General features: G+C 35.0%; 1 protein-coding gene across 1 annotated transcript; it reads left to right on the forward strand.

Moving 5' to 3' along the window:
* The first annotated feature begins 5,063 nt into the window (after positions 1-5,063).
* On the forward strand, positions 5,064-8,040 carry LOC112518391 (probable glycerol-3-phosphate dehydrogenase [NAD(+)] 1, cytosolic). Its single transcript, XM_025126065.1, has 5 exons — positions 5,064-5,739; positions 6,065-6,286; positions 6,752-6,999; positions 7,122-7,261; positions 7,792-8,040. Exons 1-5 carry the CDS (start codon positions 5,082-5,084, stop codon positions 7,913-7,915), a joined length of 1,392 nt encoding a protein of 463 aa, XP_024981833.1. The 5' UTR covers positions 5,064-5,081; the 3' UTR covers positions 7,916-8,040.
* The last annotated feature ends 11,906 nt before the right edge of the window (positions 8,041-19,946 follow it).

Below are 19,946 nucleotides of genomic sequence, written 5' to 3' on the forward strand. Positions count from 1 at the left end.
TTAAGAGTTTTTAAGAGTTTTAGTCAAATGCTTTATAAGATAGTATAGATATAGATTTAATTTAAGTTTAATAATAAAATAATTTATTTTTGATTTAATATTATAAATTTTATAAAAATAATAATTAAGTATTCTGTTAGAATTTAATGATTATATTAATTATATTTTAGATTTTTTATATTTAAAATGAAATATTTATCCTGTATTTGATTGTGTTTATCTGCAGTTAGTTACACGAATTCAGATATGGGATAAAATCGGATAGAGATTAAATCGTTTTGGGATGAACGAGTTTAAGAGTTTTAAGAGTTTTTAAGAGTTTTAGTCAAATGCTTTATAAGATAGTATAGATATAGATTTAATTTAAGTTTAATAATAAAACAATTTATTTTTGATTTAATATTATAATTTTTTTTGTAAGGGTGTCCGGGCCAAAGCTTAATATTATAAATTTTATAAAAATAATAATTAAGTATTCGGTTAGAATTTAATGATTATATTAATTATATTTTAGATTTTTTATATTTAAAATGAGATATTTATCCTGTATTTGATTGTGTTTATCTGCAGTTAGTTACATGAATTCAGATATGGGATAAAATCGGATAGGGATGAATGGGTTTAAGAGTTTTTAAGAGTTTTAGTCAAATGCTTTATAAGATAGTATAGATATATATATATATATATATAATGGTTGGGTTCACGTGAGACCAAGGGTTTTTCATGAGACCCATAAGACCAATTTATGTTCATTGATCAACTTTATAAGCATATGATCTAATGGTCTAAAGTTCCAAGGTGACAATTTGTAATTATTGAGAAGTCTCGTGGCGTTTACAAATGTTCAGATCTAACGATTGTAGATCTTATCCAAGGGTTGAGAATTGGTTTTACGGGTCTCACGAAAAACTATTGGTCTTACATGATCCCAAATCTATATATATAGGGTTGGGTTCACGTGAGACCAAGGGTTTTTCGTGAGACCCGTAAGACCAATTTATGTACATTGATCAACTTTATAACATATGATCTAATGGTCTAAAGTTGCACGGAAACAATTTTGTAATTATTGAGAAGTCTCGTGGCGTTTATGAATGTTCAGATGTAACAATTGTAGATCTAATCCAAGAGTTGAAAATTGGTCTTACGGGTCTTCCGAAAAACTATTGGTCTCACATGATCCCAAGACTATATATAGGGGCACGTTCAAATGAAAATCGTGCATTTCTAAGAAACCGTGTAAACCAATTTCGACTAATAGGAAAATTTCTTTTTTTTCTAATTAAATTTAATCAATAAGGGTATTTCGGTCATTTACAATATTTTCTATTAAATATGAAAGTTATTAATAAATCTTAATTAAGGAAACGTAATAAAGAAAATTGTATAAATGATAACATTTAAATATTTAATTATATTAAAATATTAAAATTTTGGATTTCATATATTGTCATGAGTTATAATCAGGAAACGTGTCTTGATGAAACAATTGAATTATAGAATAAAATCATCAAAACGTAGATGAACAAAAAAAAATCCACAAAATGAAATAGGTTTCATRAACGTGAAACCGGTTCATGTTGCAAAGAAATTAGGTGAACCGAAACATTTTTATGGTGAACGCGTTGCATTGATGGGGTAGTTACTCCTTTTTTTTATGAGAAGCAGAATGAAACCGGTGCATTTTGAAAAAAATTATGAAAAGGAAAATGAAACAGGTTTCATGAACGTGAAACCAGTTCATGTTGCAAATAAATTAGGTGAACCAAAACATTTTTATGGTGAAACTGTTGCATTGATGGTGTAGTTGATTCATTTTGTTGATGAAAAGAAAAATGAGACCGGTGCATTTTGAAAATAAATTATGAAAAGGAAAATGAAACAGGTTTCATGAACGTGAAACCGGGTCTTGTTGCAAATAAATTATGTGAACCGAAACATTTTCATGGTGAAACCAATTTCGTTCATATAATGTAATTCAAAATTTAAAACGATTCACTCTACATAATTGAATATGGTGTGTTATATTCATTTTTTTATATGTTTTACTGATGGATGTGATTTAAAGTTAAAAATAATATATTGTTTTAAAAAATGAAAATAGTGTCATTAATATCGAGAAGGATGTTACCAAATGTTAAATTTTGTTTACCATTTTTGCTCTTACTGTTGAAATAAAATAAATTTTTAATATATATGTGTATATATACCCGTCGGCCCGTGTTATATACATATGTATACACGATGTGTATATATTCGGTTTTATTGGGCCTTAATTCATTTATTGGGTTTTATTTAATTTTATTGGGCCTTAACGGGATTTATTGGATTTTATTGGGTCTCAACCTATTTATTGGATTTTATTCAATTTTACTGTGCTTTAAGGGTTTTATTCATTTTTATTGGATCTTAATGGACTTTAATCATTTTTAGTGGGCCTTAATGAGCTTTATTCGGTTTTATTGGAATTTATTAAATATTAATTAATTGATAACTAATTAAAATATCAATTATATTTATTAAAAACAAATAATATTAATAAATAACAAATATTTATTAATTAATAATTGATCAGCGAGTGATTAACGCAAGAACTAGTTTTTAACCAATTTTCTCGTTGATCCCTCACTGATCTGCGAGGGATCAACGAGGGAACTGATTTTTGGCTATTCCCTTGTTGGTCTATCGTTGAGCAGCGGGAGAACTGGTTTTTGCCAATTCTGTCGCCGATCCCTTGTTGATCACTGGAACTGGTTTTTGGCCATCCCCCCCCCCCCCGATCCCTCGTTGATCAGCGAGGGAGCTAGTTTTTGCCAATTCTCTCATCGATCCCCCGTTGATCCGTGGAACTAGTTTTTGGCCATTCCTCGCTGATCAGCGAGGGAACTGGTTTTTGGACATTCTCTCGCTGATCCTCACTGATCAACGAGGGAACCGGTTTTTGCCAATACCTTCGTTGATCAGCGAGTGATTTTTTTCATCGCTGATACTTTGTTTTCTAGTAGTGTGACCATCAAGAAGGGGCAAGTCCGATCATCAGAGCGTTAACTCAGGCTTTGGTTTATGGACTCTGGCATACATTCTAATATTGGTTGTAATGTCTTACAATCTTGGTGCTTTTATTTTTAGGGTGGTAGGACACATTGTTGGGTTTTTTCTAGTGAAGTTTCGGGTGGCTTTGAAAGCTAAGGGTGGATCCAGTATGACGCTTTACCATAAATACCGTTCAAAATAGCGTAAAAACAAATTTCGATTTTTAAATAACTACTCACTTGACCCTAATCGTAAGGATATGCTTTAAGATCTTGAAAGCATGTATATGAATTAATTAGTCGGTAGCATGTTATCTTCGAAGAAATTATGATGTAGTAAGTGGTACCTCTCTACGTATACGTATCTATTTTACTGGCAAATATGTACATGGATAATCTTGTCATATGCTTTATTAACATGAATATGTATAACCTTCTCATGAGTTTCTTAAAAGAAAATATGCATGTTCTTCTCAAGAGCTCGAAGAACAACATACATTTGTTCGATTATTGAAAAGATCTATACATATAGTGTTAATATAAGATATTGATTGACGAAATGTATATTTAATTATATTACTAATCAGCAAGATACAAATTGAGAAGTCTTTCGTTACTATTAAATTCCTTAGTCTGTCGCGTTATCTAGTTGGTGCTTAAAAACACAAGACATTTAACATTAAAATAAAGAAAAATATAAAACGATTGAAATGCCTCAAAAGTTTATGGAGGAAATGGATGCCTCTTTGTTCGTATGGCCAAATATGAGGAAATTGACTTAAATAATCATTCTATCTATTTAAAATTTGATCTTTTAATCATTTCTTTTTTGGATTTATCTAAATATCATTACGTATGCAATCTCCAAATTTGCAATATTGCATAAGTGGCTAAAAGACAGAAAAAGAATTATCAGACTCAACCCCATTATGACAACGAGATCCACGTCACTTGCTAACTTGGTGGAATTTGAAAAAGAAAATTGTCTTTTAGCCTGGTCCATAATATTAGGGACGTGAATATTAGTAATATTTGAGTAATTTCAAAAGAGAAATGGCTTAAAAACCAATTTAAATAGGTGGTGGAATGATTATTTGAGTAGTTTCCCCAAATATGCTTAGCTTAATCCATCCCAATCCCATACCCAAAAAGGCACAAAATCAATCAATGGAAAAAAAAAAAAAAAAAAGTAGAAATAGAAATAGAAATAGAAAAAGAAAAAGCGGTTGTAATGGGGCTTCTTCAACCACCAACCTCCCTCCATATTAATGCCCCTTGCTGAAGCTGGCAACACAAACGCCATTCTTCCAAAGCTTTTAATTGCATAACAATAATAATGTCAAGGATTTGGCACCCCTTTATCAATGCCTCCCATTCACTCCCAAAGAGTCATCAGTTTTTTCCCCAATTTCTGCTTCATTACAATCTTGTCTCACACTTTCTCTCTCTAGGATCAACCAATGCCAGCAATTTGCTTTGTGGGTTCTGGTTTTCTTTGAAGAATATCGACAGAAAAGTAGCGATCTTGAAGCTTTATAGTGTCCCACACTCAAAAAGGTTCTTCATTATCTTGACCCTTTATTTTATTGCTATTTAATCTGATTTATTTTGTTGTTGGGCAGATGAACAAACTTTGACTGAGTTTACAAAGCTATTTTGACTTTTTTGGGGGGTTAGGGTTCTTCACTGATTAGCCAAAAAGAAGTCACTCCTCATTTTTTATATGAAAATAGTTGATGCACCCAAAAGGGTAGCTCTGATTTAGGTAGAACTTCTACCAGTAAAGATTGTACCCTTTTCTTTTATTTATTAAAGATTTTGATTTTAGTTTTCAAAGGTTCAGTGTAGATGGGAAATGTAAGAATCTTGAAGATAAATATACAAGTTATCAATGGCGTTTGTTGCTAAAACTCTAGAATTTGTGAGAAATTCTTGAGCTTTTTTGTCTGTATTTATTGAGTTTGAGGTGGGGTGTTTTCTTGAATGCTAGTTTAGTGATCATAGAGGTGGATTTGAATCCAATTATCATCTTTTTGTCTGAAAATCTTGATGGTTGGTAACATTGAGGTGATGGCTCCTGGTTTGTACTCAAATGGTGCGATTTCGAACGCTAATGGTTTAGAGGAAAAGCTAGATGAATTCTGTAGAATTCTTGGCAAATCCGATGGTGATTTGCTCAAAATTGTGGGAGTTGGGGCGGGTGCGTGGGGGAGTGTTTTTGCAGCTTTGCTTCAAGATACGTATGGACGGTTTCGCGACAAGATTCAAATCAGGATATGGAGGCGGGCAGGAAGATCTGTCGATAGAGAGACGGCCAAACTCTTATTTGAAGTGATCAATTCACGAGAAGATGTTTTAAGGAGGTTGATCAGGCGGTGTGCGTATTTGAAGTACGTTGAAGCAAGATTAGGAGATCGGGTTTTGTATGCTGACGAGATTTTGAAAGACGGGTTTTGCTTGAATATGATCGATACGCCACTTAGTCCAATGAAAGTTGTGACCAATTTGCAGGAGGCGGTTTGGGATGCTGATATCGTGGTGAATGGCGTGCCTTCGACTGAAACTCGTGAGGTTTTTGAAGAGATTGGTAAGTATTGGAAGGAGAGGATTAATCCGCCTATAATTGTATCGTTGTCAAAGGGTATAGAAGCCGCTTTGGATCCAGTTCCGCATATAATTACTCCGACTCAGATGATCAGCCGGGCAAGTAAGCATGTTTTACTCTTCGCCAATTGTGATATTGTTTCGTAATAGTTATGTAAATATGTAACCCCGGTGCACCAAGGCTCGTGATTCCGGGCCAAGATTATGTGCCCATGTCATCGGGTCCAGCAGTTGAATGACTGTCTCACAAGTTTCTTTTAAATCTATGACCTTCTGACAGATTTGAGAATATCAGTTGCATATATAAGAATCCCTAGAAACCTGTCAAAAAGTCATATCTTTAAATGTTCTTCGGATTCCTTAGATTAGTTAAGCCAAATGTTCCTGAAGATCGATATGTTTCAAATGTTACTGTATTTGCCTTGTAGCTGGGGTACCCATAGAGAACATTCTATATCTTGGCGGCCCGAATATTGCTTCCGAGATTTACAACAAGGAGTATGCCAATGCTCGAATCTGTGGCACTGAAAAGTGGAGGATTCCGCTTGCAAAGTTTCTGAGGCAACCCCATTTCATCGTATGGGACAATAGTGACCTTGTCACACACGAAGTCATGGGAGGCTTGAAAAACGTCTATGCAATTGGAGCCGGTAACGAGTTCTGTTCTTTCAACTTAAAAATTTTTCCATTTTTTGTGGCCAATTATGCTTACAACCCACCCCTCTGACCCAACTAATGGTAGAGGGGTTTGAGGAGAACTAGTTCAACTTGGGAGAGTTACAACTGCACTACTCTTTGGAGTCGATGGCAGGTATGCATACATCCCACCCTATAGACCCCGTCTCGGGTGGGACATACTTTGCTTATTTGGTTAAAACAACTGTTTTACTATGGGGTAGAAGTCAGATATGTGTACATCCCTATCCCACCCTTGCAAGCCCTGGCCCCACTTCTGGATGGGACATGCTAGGTTTGTTTAGATAGAAACAACTGTTTTTCTTTAGGGTAGAGGTTAAGGTTTGTATGTATTCCACCCCTATGGAACCCACGTTCGGGTGGGATATACTGGGTTTGTATGGTTAAAACATTTGTTTTTTTTTTTTGGATGTGTTCAGGAATGGTAGCTGCACTGACCAACGAAAGTGCGACCAGCAAATCCGTGTATTTCGCACATTGCACATCGGAGATGATATTCATCACCCATTTGTTGACGAAAGAACCTGAAAAGCTCGCTGGGCCGTTGCTCGCCGACACCTATGTGACGTTGCTGAAAGGGCGTAACGCTTGGTACGGTCAAATGATCGCCAAGGGTGAACTAAGCCTCGATATGGGCGATAGCATCAGTGGTAAGGGGATGATCCAGGTAAAAGGGGGTAGAGTTGAATGTGATATTTTTGTAGAGTTACTTTTGTTTCTTTATCTTAACGAAATTATTATAGAGAAACGGTCGGAGATACTGTAACTTCCTTGGGTTTTTCTTTTCAGGGTGTATCGGCGGTGGGAGCATTTTTCGAACTCCTTAGTCAATCAAGCTTAAGCGTTTTACATCCAAACGAAAACAAGCCCGTTGCACCAGTCGAGCTATGCCCCATCCTGAAAACCCTATACAAAATACTTATAAAGAGGTGATCTTTTTCTTTCTCTTGTACTTCTTTTGTCCCTATTCTAAAACCATAAGAGTGGTGTCTGATTGGTTTGAGCTTGGGCTCCAAATGCCAAAAGTGTCTGGAGGTCTCAGGTTTAAGTCCAAGGAGGAATGAAATTCCCCTTGTGGCCACTGAGGTTCGACTTCGGGATACCCACAAAGCAGGTGATCGTCCAAGGATTGATCAGTTCGTATAGCAGGTTGAATATCCACGTTAATCAAAAATAATAATAATAATAAGTATCCATATTTCTACTGAAGTTTGACCCAGAATAAGGGGGCACTTTCAAAAATAAGTGTCTACTTTCCAATACTATCTTTAAAAATTCATTACTCCTATATTATTAAGCATTTAGTTATTGAAAAATGTAATAATTACATATTTTCTAGAACGGTATAACATTTATTTTGAGATGGAGGGATATATTATATACGTGTAGCAATCAGAGCATCTGTTTGTGAACAAAATCATGGGTTCTAATGATCATAATCGTTTTTATCTGGTTTCAGAGAACAAGATCCACGAGCAATTCTTCAGGCATTGAGAGATGAAAACTTGAACGATCCTCGTGAAAGAATCGAGATCGCTCAAAGCCATGCGTTCTACAAGCCTTCATTGCTCGGCCAACCTTGACCGGTTTGCACAAAAAAACTGATTTTATTGATATAATTATAAGGTTGTTCTTCTGTAAACGTTTTTATCGTACCCACGAACTTTAACTTATATGTATATTTAGCTTTAAAGCTTTCATCTTGAATCGTGAAAATACTTTCGAATAGAATGCATTTCATGTTTGTGTCTAATTTGATTGTAATTAAATGAAAACAATACACATATCCTATAGAACTTTCATAATAATCGGTTGTAATTCGCAAATATTTAAGAGTTAGTTAAAAAAAGATAATTTAATTAAAGAAAAATTGCATCAAAATGGAATCAACTTTTACATGATTCCTAACAAACTTTAAAATCATTATGTCGGCTAAGAACCAACGAAGCCACACTAGCGGCATGAGCTTGATATTCAGCTACAGTACGTGATCGTTTCTTGCTATGCCATGAAACTAGCGAATCTCCAAGAAAGAAACAGTACCCCGTTGTAGATCGACGATCGGTAGGATCACATCCCTGTCTGCATCTGAGAATCCATGAGGAACCAAGGAGGAAAATGAAGTGCATGACAACATAGTACCCTTATGATAACAAAGAATCCGAAGAACTACTGCATAATGGTCTGAATGTGGTGTATACATGAACCAACTAACCACATGTACCACAAATGCGAGTTCAAAACGAGTAGCAATTAGTAGACAAGAGAACCAACTAACGGTGAAGAATCGCGAAGAGGAGAACCCGAACCTACCTAGTATGAGGTGAACGTTAGGCTCCAAAGGTGTAGGTGTCACTTTACTATCTGTAAGATTCGCTCAAGATAACTCGAGAAACCGGAGCAAATGTCTCCTTATAATCAATCCCATATCCTTGATTGAATCCTTTGGCAACTAAACGTGCTTTATAACAATCAATTGTACCATCAGACTTGTCTTAACTTTGTATGGACCCAATGCAAGCTTTGCCTTCAGAAAGAGAAACAAAGTCCCATGTATGTGCCTTCAGACATTTCTTGCTGCCAAAGAGGGTTAGAAGAAGCTTTTGTATAGGATGATGGCTCATGATGACATAGAGTGACATAACAGTGATAATCATGAAAGGTGAGAGGGAAGTTGTCTTAGCCGATCAGACCGACGTTCTGCTTGTGGTGGCTAGGATCCTCAGGCACAGTAGATGTCTGAGGAGAAGTCGTAAGTGGAGGATCAAACATTAATTGATGTGGTAATTAAAGATCAATTGGTTGTAGCAGATGGAGACGGCAATGGTATACCAGGTGGCATAATATTAATGGGGGTATCATGGTGAGGTGGAGGCGAAATGATGAATATAATGATGTCGGAGAAGCAGACGAAGGAGGTACAAGAAAACTGAAGATCGAAGAGGACATCTTAAGGTGACATGACCGGAGATTCAAAGTCTTTAAGATATGGAATTCCAACAACACAACAATAACCTTTATGTTGAATACGATAGCCTAGAAAGCAACATAAGCGAGAACGAGGTTCAGGTTTTGAGTGTTCATGAGGTTGTAACATGACAAAGCAATAACCCCATACTTGAAGAAAATTGTAATTAGGCACAGAGGTCTAGAGTACTTCATATGGAGATTGATGCTAAAGAAGAGGAGTTGGATGGAAATTCTACAAAGTGGTGTATGACTTGTACAAATCTTTCCATAGGGAAAATTCACCCTAGGTACATACGTCGTGATATTTTATGGTGTATATAGCGGATAACGCTGCTTCATCCCAAAACTGTTCTGGACAATTGGCAAAAAGAAGATGAGTGTGAATTGTGTCAAGAATGTGACGATGTTTTCTTTCAGCACGCCCATTTTGTTAGGAAGTATAGGACAAGAATATTGTGATACGATTCCTTGTTCGCAAAGAAAAGTAAGTATAGATGGTGCTTCATATTCCATGTCATTGTCTGGCAGAAATATTCTTATATTTTTGGAGAATTGAGTATGAATTATACAGACAAAGTTCATATATATTCATCGGATAAATCCATGTAAAACGAGTACGATCGTCAATGAATATTACAAAGTATTTCAACCCACCCACGGTAGGGTGTGGCGAAGGACCCCAAACATACGAGTGAATTAAATCAAAAGAAGTAGCTTGACATTCATTCAAAGAAAATGACATTGCATGTTTTTTACCAAGTTGACAAGACAAGCAAGAAAAATAAGTAATTTTAATAATTCCGAGACTACCACGAGACACTAAAAGTTTAAGTTTTTCAAATGCGTATGACCTAAACGAGCATGCCAAGTATCAGGAAAAAAAATGTTGGTTAATGTGGCAGCGAACATTGGCCAAGGACGAGCTGCTGAAGAAGGCAAACAAAGGTAGATTAGCTCAAACTTACGGCCTATCCCAATAGTCTGCTTGGCCTGGTGATCCTACAACACAACCAGAAGAAGAAAGATTAGACCAGAATAACACAATTGACCCACAAATAATAGGCCTAAAGAAAGCTTTGGAATGTAAACAGCATTAGAAAGAGACAATTGAGTAGTGGATACCTCACCACCAAACTTTACTAGAAGGCGTGTGCCATGAGCTGTGGACAGGGCCGTCCCTGGACGCACGCCCAGGGCCCAAAAATATCAAGGGCCCAAATTTTTTCCTTTAAAAATATATAGTAGTCTAAAAAAATTTAATAAATTAAAGAAACCAAAAAATTGTAGCATATAATAAGAGACAAAAATAATTTAGTAGATAATAAGGGCCAAAAAATATATCAACTAATTACATTAGAGAAAAAAATAAAAAAAAATTAATTGGTTATTCATTATATGCTATTGTTTATTACCCCTCTAATTTTTTTTATCTCCAACAAAGTCCAATGATATTGGCTATTGTTATCTCTATATACTTGACTATTTTCGTGCTTCAACAATTCAACGTTAAGATCATGTGCTTGCTATTGCTATATATTTTTGTTAGATATTTTTATCAATTTCTATTTTTATTGACTATTGCTATTTGGTTATGTTGTTCTAATTGTTTTTGTTGACTATTGTTATCTAATTTTGTTTCTACATAAAATATTTTACTTTTTTTTACAATTAATCTATTGTTCTTATGATTTATGACGTGTTTCATGGTTTTGTGATTAATCAATAAATTTTTTCTACTAGATGTATTTAGTAATGTCTCTTATATATGTCATGTTTCATAAACTTTTAATATTAACATCTTATTTTAGTTGAGCAAAAAAAAAAGGAAAATAGAATTTAAATATTTTCATCAATTGTTTGACTTATGTATCTTTCATTGGGATTCCACCACACCACAAGATTCTATTTAAATGCTCAAACAATCATTTGTTGAGTTTGCATATTATATGTTTAATTCATTATTTATTTTTACTAGATCTCAATAGATCATCTTTTCTTTCATATTCTTATTGATCTTCATTTGTCTACTTGTCTAGAAAACCTTGATAATCTTCTTTATTATTTATCTCTCATTGACCTCACGTTTATTTCATTAACACGAAATCTCTTTTTGTATCAAAATAACACATATTTCTTGTTATAAAGTAAATTTTTTTACTTTTTATAAAAATTTATCAACCATAGTTTCTATACTCTTGGTTTAAAATTACATAATAAAAAGTACGTAAATTTAAGTACTCTCTTGTATATCTATAGTAAAGATAAATAAGATTTATTTACTCAATAAATTATTAGCATTTCTTGTACTCAATTTTATACTAATGAAAAACATTTATTACCGGAGGTCACTACAAGAAAAGTGAGCTTTGACAATACGCCTTTTAGCGATGACATGTGTCACAACTTATAGCGATGACATGTTGTTGTTATATACTCTTTCTAATGATAAACGGATTTTTAACGACAACAAAAGTCGTTGCTAAAAGCCTTGTTTCTTGCAGTGGGGCCCTTGTTTTTATGTTCGCCCAGGGCCTAAAAAATGTCAGAAACGGGCCTGGCTGTGGATACTGATAATAGACGTCCTGGTTGTTTTTTGTAGGAAAATATCTCAGATTTGGATGTCATATAATTGCAACATCCAGAATCAAATAACCATGTTACTTGACTGCATTAGTACTCATAGAGCCAGACATAAGTTGATTCATCATTTCTTGAGTATTCGTCATCATTTCAGCAAGATCATCTGGACTGTATGTTGAGGAGCTAGATCCAGATGTCATGGGAAACTGATGTTATGTAGTAGCAGAACCAACCATCGGTTTTCCTCGATTAAGATGCTTGTAACAGTCATTAACATAGTGGCGTGGGTGTTTCTTGTTACAAAATTTGCAAATACGTACGGGGCAGTTGAGCAAATTATGTGATATATCGTGACAGTAGTTGCACTTGGAAGAGAACTGTGTCTTGCAGAATTAGAGACATTGATTACCACTAAAGTTTCAAGTACCTCAAGGATGATTCAGAGATGTAGATTGTAGAACATGTAATGTCGAGTCAGACACCATTAGAGAAGCCTGAGCTGCTCGTTGAGGAGTATGAAGAACCGAGTCACTGGAAAGATGAGGACTTTATGGTGCCTCCTTGCTTCAACACTAATAAGTTCAGCAACAGCTTCATTTATGGTAGGACACTTGGTGTGTGATCTAATAGACTTGATCGAACATTCTCATGGTGATTTGAAAGTGCCATCCCATAAGAAAATTGATCAAGTGCAATTGATCAAAATAATCAGTAAACTGTTGAACACAAATAGGACCTTTCAATTTAGGGGCAGCCAACAGTGATTGGTCTTTGATGATTTGTATCTCAAGAGACAAATGAAGAAATGGATTGTCCTGATTGTTTACGTTTTCTCTAGAAGGCTGATCATAACTAATATTGATGAACAAGTCCTGTAGTTTAATACTACTTCTGAATAAAATCTCATGCCTCTTTTGCAGTATTGTACATCAAAAATTGTTGAAGTATGGTGGATGTGGCATTGAACAAGGACAATTTTAGCATTCTTGATATCCCATTCATTAACGGGTTTAGCAAATTCAGCATTGTTCTCTTTATCACCTTCATTTTGACTTGACTTGAGATGAAGGAACTCGTTCAACGTGATAAAGAGAAGGATGCTAAAGCAAATTCTAGTCGTGTTCATTGAGGATGGGCGCAATTAGATGATGGTGAACGGATGTTGTGAAATTAAGCTTAGACATGACAAACTGAGTTTGGTTTTGATGACTTATGTGGGATTGGGGGAGCATCGGACGGGTTCGGGTGGAATGGGATAAAACCCGATCGTGTTTCGAGGTTGGGTAGAGAGAACCGACCTTGATGATTTCAGGGTGGGATTTGTTCGGGTTCGGATTGCATGGAAATAGGTTGTTGTTGATTAGCATTGTCCATCTTTAATTCTAAACAAAAATATAATAAAGGGTTGGGGTTATTCCAAAAATAAAAATTGTAAACACATAGTAATGATGATAAATACAATGAAGCAATCTATATATACATATACATATATATAGTTTAAACTACACAATATCATATTAAAAGTAATTGTAAATACATAGTTACCAACCTTCCCGTAATCGTCAATGAGAATCGTTTCCACTTCTCCCAATGCTTTAGCCTTAGCCCTTTGGCATTAACTTAAACGAACAATGCACTTGTATTTCTTTTCAAAAACCTTCCAACATCAGCATATGCTGGTATTCGAAATCTGTATTAGGTACATTCGACTAACTTCGAATGAAGTAAGATCTTCAATACATTGTCGTAGGCTTCTAATATCTATCTACGTTACTAACATCAAAATCTTTCAAATATTCAATTTTACCTCCATCATAGAAATAGAATGGATCTATTTGGAACATGTCGTCATAATTTATAGCTAAATGTTGTTTTTTAAAAATGATCTACATAAAAATATGATATGTAATTCCATCTTGACATATTATCTAAAAAGTGTGTAAATGAAGGTATAACCACAAGGGTTGTAGCGTAGCGTAGCGGTTGAGGCCCTGAGGGATGTGGCCAAGGGTTCAATTTCAAACGAACACAACAATTGTGGCTGATTTCTTGTACGGGATTAGTCTTTAGCCTGGGACACCCTTCCAAAAAAGGGTATATGCATATTCATATAGCATAATGTTGAATTGCTAAGGAGTGCAGATGCAGTAATATCTGTAATGTCCTGCTTTTGCAGAGGCAATTGGAGACAATGGGTACACAAATGGCAGTTCTTTAGGAATGCGACTGCGACTGAGATGGTATTTTTTTAATCTAATTGATGAGTGCGACTCATATGTTATTTTCTTTAAGAACTATTCATTTTCACACATAAACGCAGTCAAGCTTGTATATGAATGGGAAGGTTCTCATACCTTATGAAGAAGTATCTAAAAGAAAACGTCGACTAGGGAGGGCGGCGAAAGTGGAGACGTGAACGGCTGCTAGGAGCTGCCACAAAGGGAGGGAAACAAGGAGGAAACGAAGGAGACGGTTGGTTTTTTGGGGTTAATTTTTTATTTTAAAATTACCAGTTACATGGTCAATCAATTCCCTAAAAGCTGATTCGGACTTTTAATTTCAAAATGGTTCCAAAACCAAAAGGGATCGGATGAAAGTTGGGTTTCGAGTAAAGTTATCATTTTGTTGACTAAAAAGTGTGATAATTCCGCATTAAAGTGTGTCAATTCTACTCTGGAACTTTATTTTTGGAGAAGAGGGAGTAGTTTTGTTTTTTATATTTTTGACTTATATATCCACCTTAAATTTAGCAAAAATTGAGGTTCTTGTTTGGGGGTTGTTCTTTGTATCTCCTCCTCGTTCACATACCACCTCATTTCTTATCCTCCATGCCTCACCAATGTTCTAAAAAACGCGTTATAGTGCAGCTATGGGGCATTATGGCGTTAAGGCACGATCTTGCATCCATGTTAACCCCCTTGACGTGAATATAAGACGTGATATGGTGTTATAAGGTGTGGGGAGAATTTGAGATTTTTAAAACTTAAATAGGAGTGAATGTAAATATAGGGGTCTTCATCTAAACAACACAAATGTCCACACCGCACCGCAACGCACGGTTTAGAACTTCCGCAGTGATATTTGTGCTTCTGAGTTATCAAACTGCGGTTGAAACCGCACAGCATAATTCATATATATTTTTAATTTATATTTTATATGTATAATAATTAGGCTATTTACATAATATTTTTAGTTTTCTTAGACTATTTTTAATGACGTGATATTTTTTGGTTTTCTTACTCTTTTTAAGTATTTTGTAATATTTTTAGTTTTTTAGACTACTTTTAATTATGTAATATGTATTTGGAAATCGGATTTAATTTAAACTTTTTATTTGTTTGGACTACGATCATTTTATCATTGATTATGTAATAAAGTTTTAATCTTATAATTATTGGATTCTAGGTGTAAAGTGCGCTAGGTACAAACCGCACCACATCTCGAGATGCGGTTTTTTCCAGTTTAAGACATATGCGGTGAGGTTTGCGATTTGGTTCGCCAGGTTGTCTCTTACCTGCCCATGGATTCAGTAGCAGTTTGAAAGGTTAACCTATTCGGGAATCTCCGGATCTTATTCAAAGAGAAAGATCTCAAATATCAGGAGTGGTCAGAATTCCGTAATAGAGTCCGACCACAACGACCGAATTGGTTATCTTCATGCATCTCAAAATCTCACTCAAAAGGTGTTGAGTTGGATTCCCATTCTAATTCTAACTAAGGATTCTTGTGGTTCCAGAGGATCGAGCTACAGGAGAACCAAGAACGGCCTCCCAAAAGGTAAAGGATGCGTGCAAAGGTTTCCTCGGGCCAGACGGAGATTGGCCCTCGAGTGCAAAGGCAAAAGGGGCTTTTCCACATAAAAGGGGAATCTTTTGTTACAATAGAAGCAGAAAATGCTCAAACCGCATATGCAGTACGGTTTCCGGTTTGGAGCCAAACCGCACCGTAAACACCAGTATGTAAATATAACTTCATAGTTTATACGGGCCAATACTTAATCAACAAAATGAGGGAAAAGGAAAAACCCTAAATTACTTCTCAGCATACGACAAGGTCAGAAAATCTTATGCCTTCAAAGTTCGAATTGGTTAAAACGATCAGAAAACGATTAAAATTTAGAAAAATATTCATCACTTTGCATATTGGTGAACACGATTTGTATTTAATTCATAGTGAAAGCTTTCCTCAATCGTTCATCACACACGTATTTTGAATCTGTTCAATTAATTTTTACCCATTTTGTGTACTTCGAATATGTATAGTTCAAAATTCGATTAGTATTTGCCCATTTTGTGTACTTGGAATATGTTCATGCTTGAATCGATTAGTGTTGTTGTATTGTTGTGTTTGCTTCATGCTTGAATCGATTAGTGATGAATGTTGATGTATTGCTTGAATCGATTAGGGTTCAATGTTCATTATCGTTCGATTACTCTCATTTGTTGTTCTTTGATGTCATTACTTTGATTTTTGTTGTTTGATTACCAAATAGGGACGGTAAAGCAGGGACTTGCTTTTTTACATTCTTTTCTAATTTGAACTTTTAAAAATGCCCTATAGGTTAGCTAATGGCTAGTGGTAATGGGCGTTCTAATTTGAATTCAACTGAAGCAAGTTCTTGTACAGAGTCATTCTTGAAACATAATTCGGGTGATGTGGGATGGAACTATGGTACTTTGTGTGATCCTACAAATAAAGATGCGGTCAAATGTAACTTATGCAGGTTTATATGTAAAGCGAGAATCATAAGGTTAAAGTACCACATAGCGGGAATAAAAGGGAAGGGCGTTTCCATATGTAAGAAAGATAGCAAAGAAGATAAAGATGTGTGTGTTGCTTTACTTGAGAAGCGAAAAGAAAAGAAAAGAAGGTAGAGAATAGAATTTGGAAAGAAGAAATGAGGGCGGAAATTGAAATAGAAATAGAAAATGAGTTGAATGTGGGTCACAAGAGAAAGAATGCAACATCTTTAGAGCCCTTGGACAAATTTGCTAATCCTATGAAACTTGTTATGCTCAATTTGTAAGATAAGTATATCGGTAAGCATTTACCTGGTGAATGTTTCGTGAATATCCTTAAATCTATTCATCCACCAAAAGAATAAACGGGAATCTGAAAACAAATAATACCCAACAACCCTAACCGAAAAAAGGAGGGAAATCGCTTATCGGTCGAAGGTTCAAAAGCGTTCAATCCTAGACGTTCAAACACAGTTAAGGTACAAAATAATTTTGATTCTTTCATTTTATGATCAATGAATAGTCAAAAAAAATGTTTACAAGTCGATTGGATGAACCTTGATGCCATAGCATAAGCTTAAAGTCGTTGGTTTAAAGCTACTATTGCCACCGTTCATGGCAACTTTGTAATGGCGGGATCTAAATAAATCGTTTGTGATTTGTTTTTATGAAGAATGCTTGGGGATATGATTTCAAGTATATTAGTATGTTACTGATCGAATAGTGTGTTGGTGATTTTAGTGAAATCATCTGTTAATTTTAGGTAATTGGATTCATAAGAGAATATAGGTTGTTGGTTAAGTTATAACAAGGGCTAGGAGGTGTGGATTGCACACTCGTATAAGCAAATTAGAACCATCCATTGTAGGATCTCTTTGTACATGGAGGGTTTAAGTAGCGATTGTTGGATCTCTTTGTAAAAGGAGGGTTTAAGTGGTAGAGGGCGGTACACGGGCCGTGCACTTTTGGTCATCGGGAGAACACAGGTTGTACTTGGAAACATAAGGTTGTGCACGCACAAGCCATGCATTTTTCATCAACATGTTATTAGCTCTTGTGTTCAACTCTATATAGTTGAAGGTACACTAGCTAGCTGATGGTTTCCATTATGTTCAGCTTGGTGATAGGTTTATTAGCTGAAGGTTCAGCTAGATAATGGTTCAATTATGTTCAGCTCGTTGAAGGTTTAGCTAGCAGATGGTTCACAGGTGTTCAATTTCGCTGATGGTTCACTAGAGCACATTAAAGGATTGCCATATGTGTTTAGCTCTACATAGATGATGATTTGCCACTAATTTGTACTTGTCTTATTTGTAACTCCTCAGTCCTTATTTACAACAATCATTTCTATTTAATAGGAGTTATTCACGACATTAATGTAGGAGCGGTTTTGATTCTCCAAGTTTAAATGGAACGATTTTTCTGTCAAGATCGAAACTGAAAAATTGAGATTATTCTCGAGTGAATTTCGTGATACCCAAACAGATATGAGTCGAATTATCACTTAAAGAAAACAAACTCTCACACGATTTCAAAGTTTTGATCCAAGTTTTCTACTCATAATTTTCTAACAACACTCACAAATTCCCCAATCATAGTGTTCTAAGTAATCAAGCATTCAAATTAGTTGAGAGGAGATTAATTATCAATGTTTAGGTATATATAGCCATGGAGAGATCCAACCAATTGACTTGGAAACATATATGGACTATTTTTAGTCATTAGTTAGCCTATTATTTCGGACTTGTAAATAGACCGTTTGAACTCGCATGCAGCACTCTATAGTCGTGGATCTCAAGTCAGTTTTATATGATATTTTGTGTAATATTTTTGGGTTGCATGCAATAAATGTTTTCTTCTGGTATGTTGATGTCATGAAAAGTTGATGCAACATGCAGGAAAGCATGCGATTTATTTTAAGAATACATGATCATGGTTTATAATTGCATATTATGTTATGTGGAGGGGTATGGAGTAGGAATCATGGGGACTATGATGGCCAGATGGTAGATTACTTTTTGAAATATTTGAATGATTTGAAATAGTTACAAGTAATTCATTGGTTTGGTAGATTATTGTTGAAATATTTGAATTTCATGGAAGGATTTGAAATTGAAATGAATCGAAAGGATTTAGAATTTTTGGTATATTCCATCTATAGAATTTGAAATGAAATTAGATTCCATTACTTATAGATATATTATAAAAAGAAAATTATAAATGATTATAAAATTAATTAAATTACTTTTTATTAATTAATTAATACAAAACAAAACATTAATACAAACATATCATATGAAATTCCAAATACCCTACGGGGTTTCCAGATCTTCCCGGTATTTCAATTTCAGACTTTCTTTAAAACCAAACGCAGAATTGAAATGAAATATAATTCCAAATCCCATTAAATCTCGCAAACCAAACCGTTCCTAACATTTTATTTCGGTTGCATTGTAAAAAAGTGATTTTGAGTCGATCTAATATTCTGGCATGTAACAATTATAAACAAAATTGCTTTACAGTATCACCCGAAGTATCAAAATTTCACCGGTTTTTCACCACAGCTCCTCCAACTTTGGAGAAACGACACTCAGCCCCCTGCACTTACTAACTTCTCAAATTTAAACTTTTAACCCTCGTGTCATCATTTTGTTTCATTTCTCCCCTAGAAATGAACTCAAACCATACAACAAAGTACACATCATTACAACATGATTTTGCTCAGAAACACTTTTCCCATGTACTATTTACAAGTGACTCTGTTATTAACTGCAGAAATGAGCTTTATTTTTAGAAGTATATAATATTTATATACAACAAATGCTCTACTAGCAACTCGGGCACTGTGCCTATGACCCTTTCAAGCAACAAAAACACAAAAAAGTAATCAGAGTCACTGGCACAGTGGCATCTGGGTTACAAGCAAATCTCAACCTTTCTATTGGTTAGGGGCCTCGGGGGTTCAAGCCTCACCAAACGTGAAAAGTGATGAGTTTTGCCATATATAAATATACTCCCTCTATCCCAAACTAAGTGTCTACTTTCCCATTTATACCCTTAATTATGATCCTTGCGAGCAACAAAAACACAAAAAATCACCAAAGGGTCATTAGCCCAGTGGCATCCGGGTTACAGGTTAATCCCGACCTTCCTATTGGTCAGGTCAAGGGTTCAAGCATCACCAAATGTGAAAAGTATGTGAGTTTTGCCATATGCAACTAATATGCCCTCCATCCCAAAATAAATGTCTACTAGACATATATGGAGAAATTTAATTTCTCTATTGTTAAGGGTAAAAGTGTCATTTAGTTAATTATAAAGTATG

The sequence above is a fragment of the Cynara cardunculus genome (genome assembly GCF_001531365.2).
Source record: "Cynara cardunculus var. scolymus isolate 2C chromosome LG 9, CcrdV1, whole genome shotgun sequence".
In the NCBI taxonomy this organism is placed as follows: domain Eukaryota; kingdom Viridiplantae; phylum Streptophyta; class Magnoliopsida; order Asterales; family Asteraceae; genus Cynara; species Cynara cardunculus.

Excerpts from the sequence above, each read along its gene's own strand:
- LOC112518391 (XM_025126065.1), top strand. The coding sequence starts at position 5,082 with ATGGTTGGTAACATTGAGGTGATGGCTCCTGGTTTGTACTCAAATGGT. Across the intron at positions 6,287-6,751 it reads CGTCTATGCAATTGGAGCCG|GAATGGTAGCTGCACTGACC; the intron begins GTAACGAGTTCT and ends GGATGTGTTCAG. Across the intron at positions 7,262-7,791 it reads TACAAAATACTTATAAAGAG|AGAACAAGATCCACGAGCAA; the intron begins GTGATCTTTTTC and ends ATCTGGTTTCAG.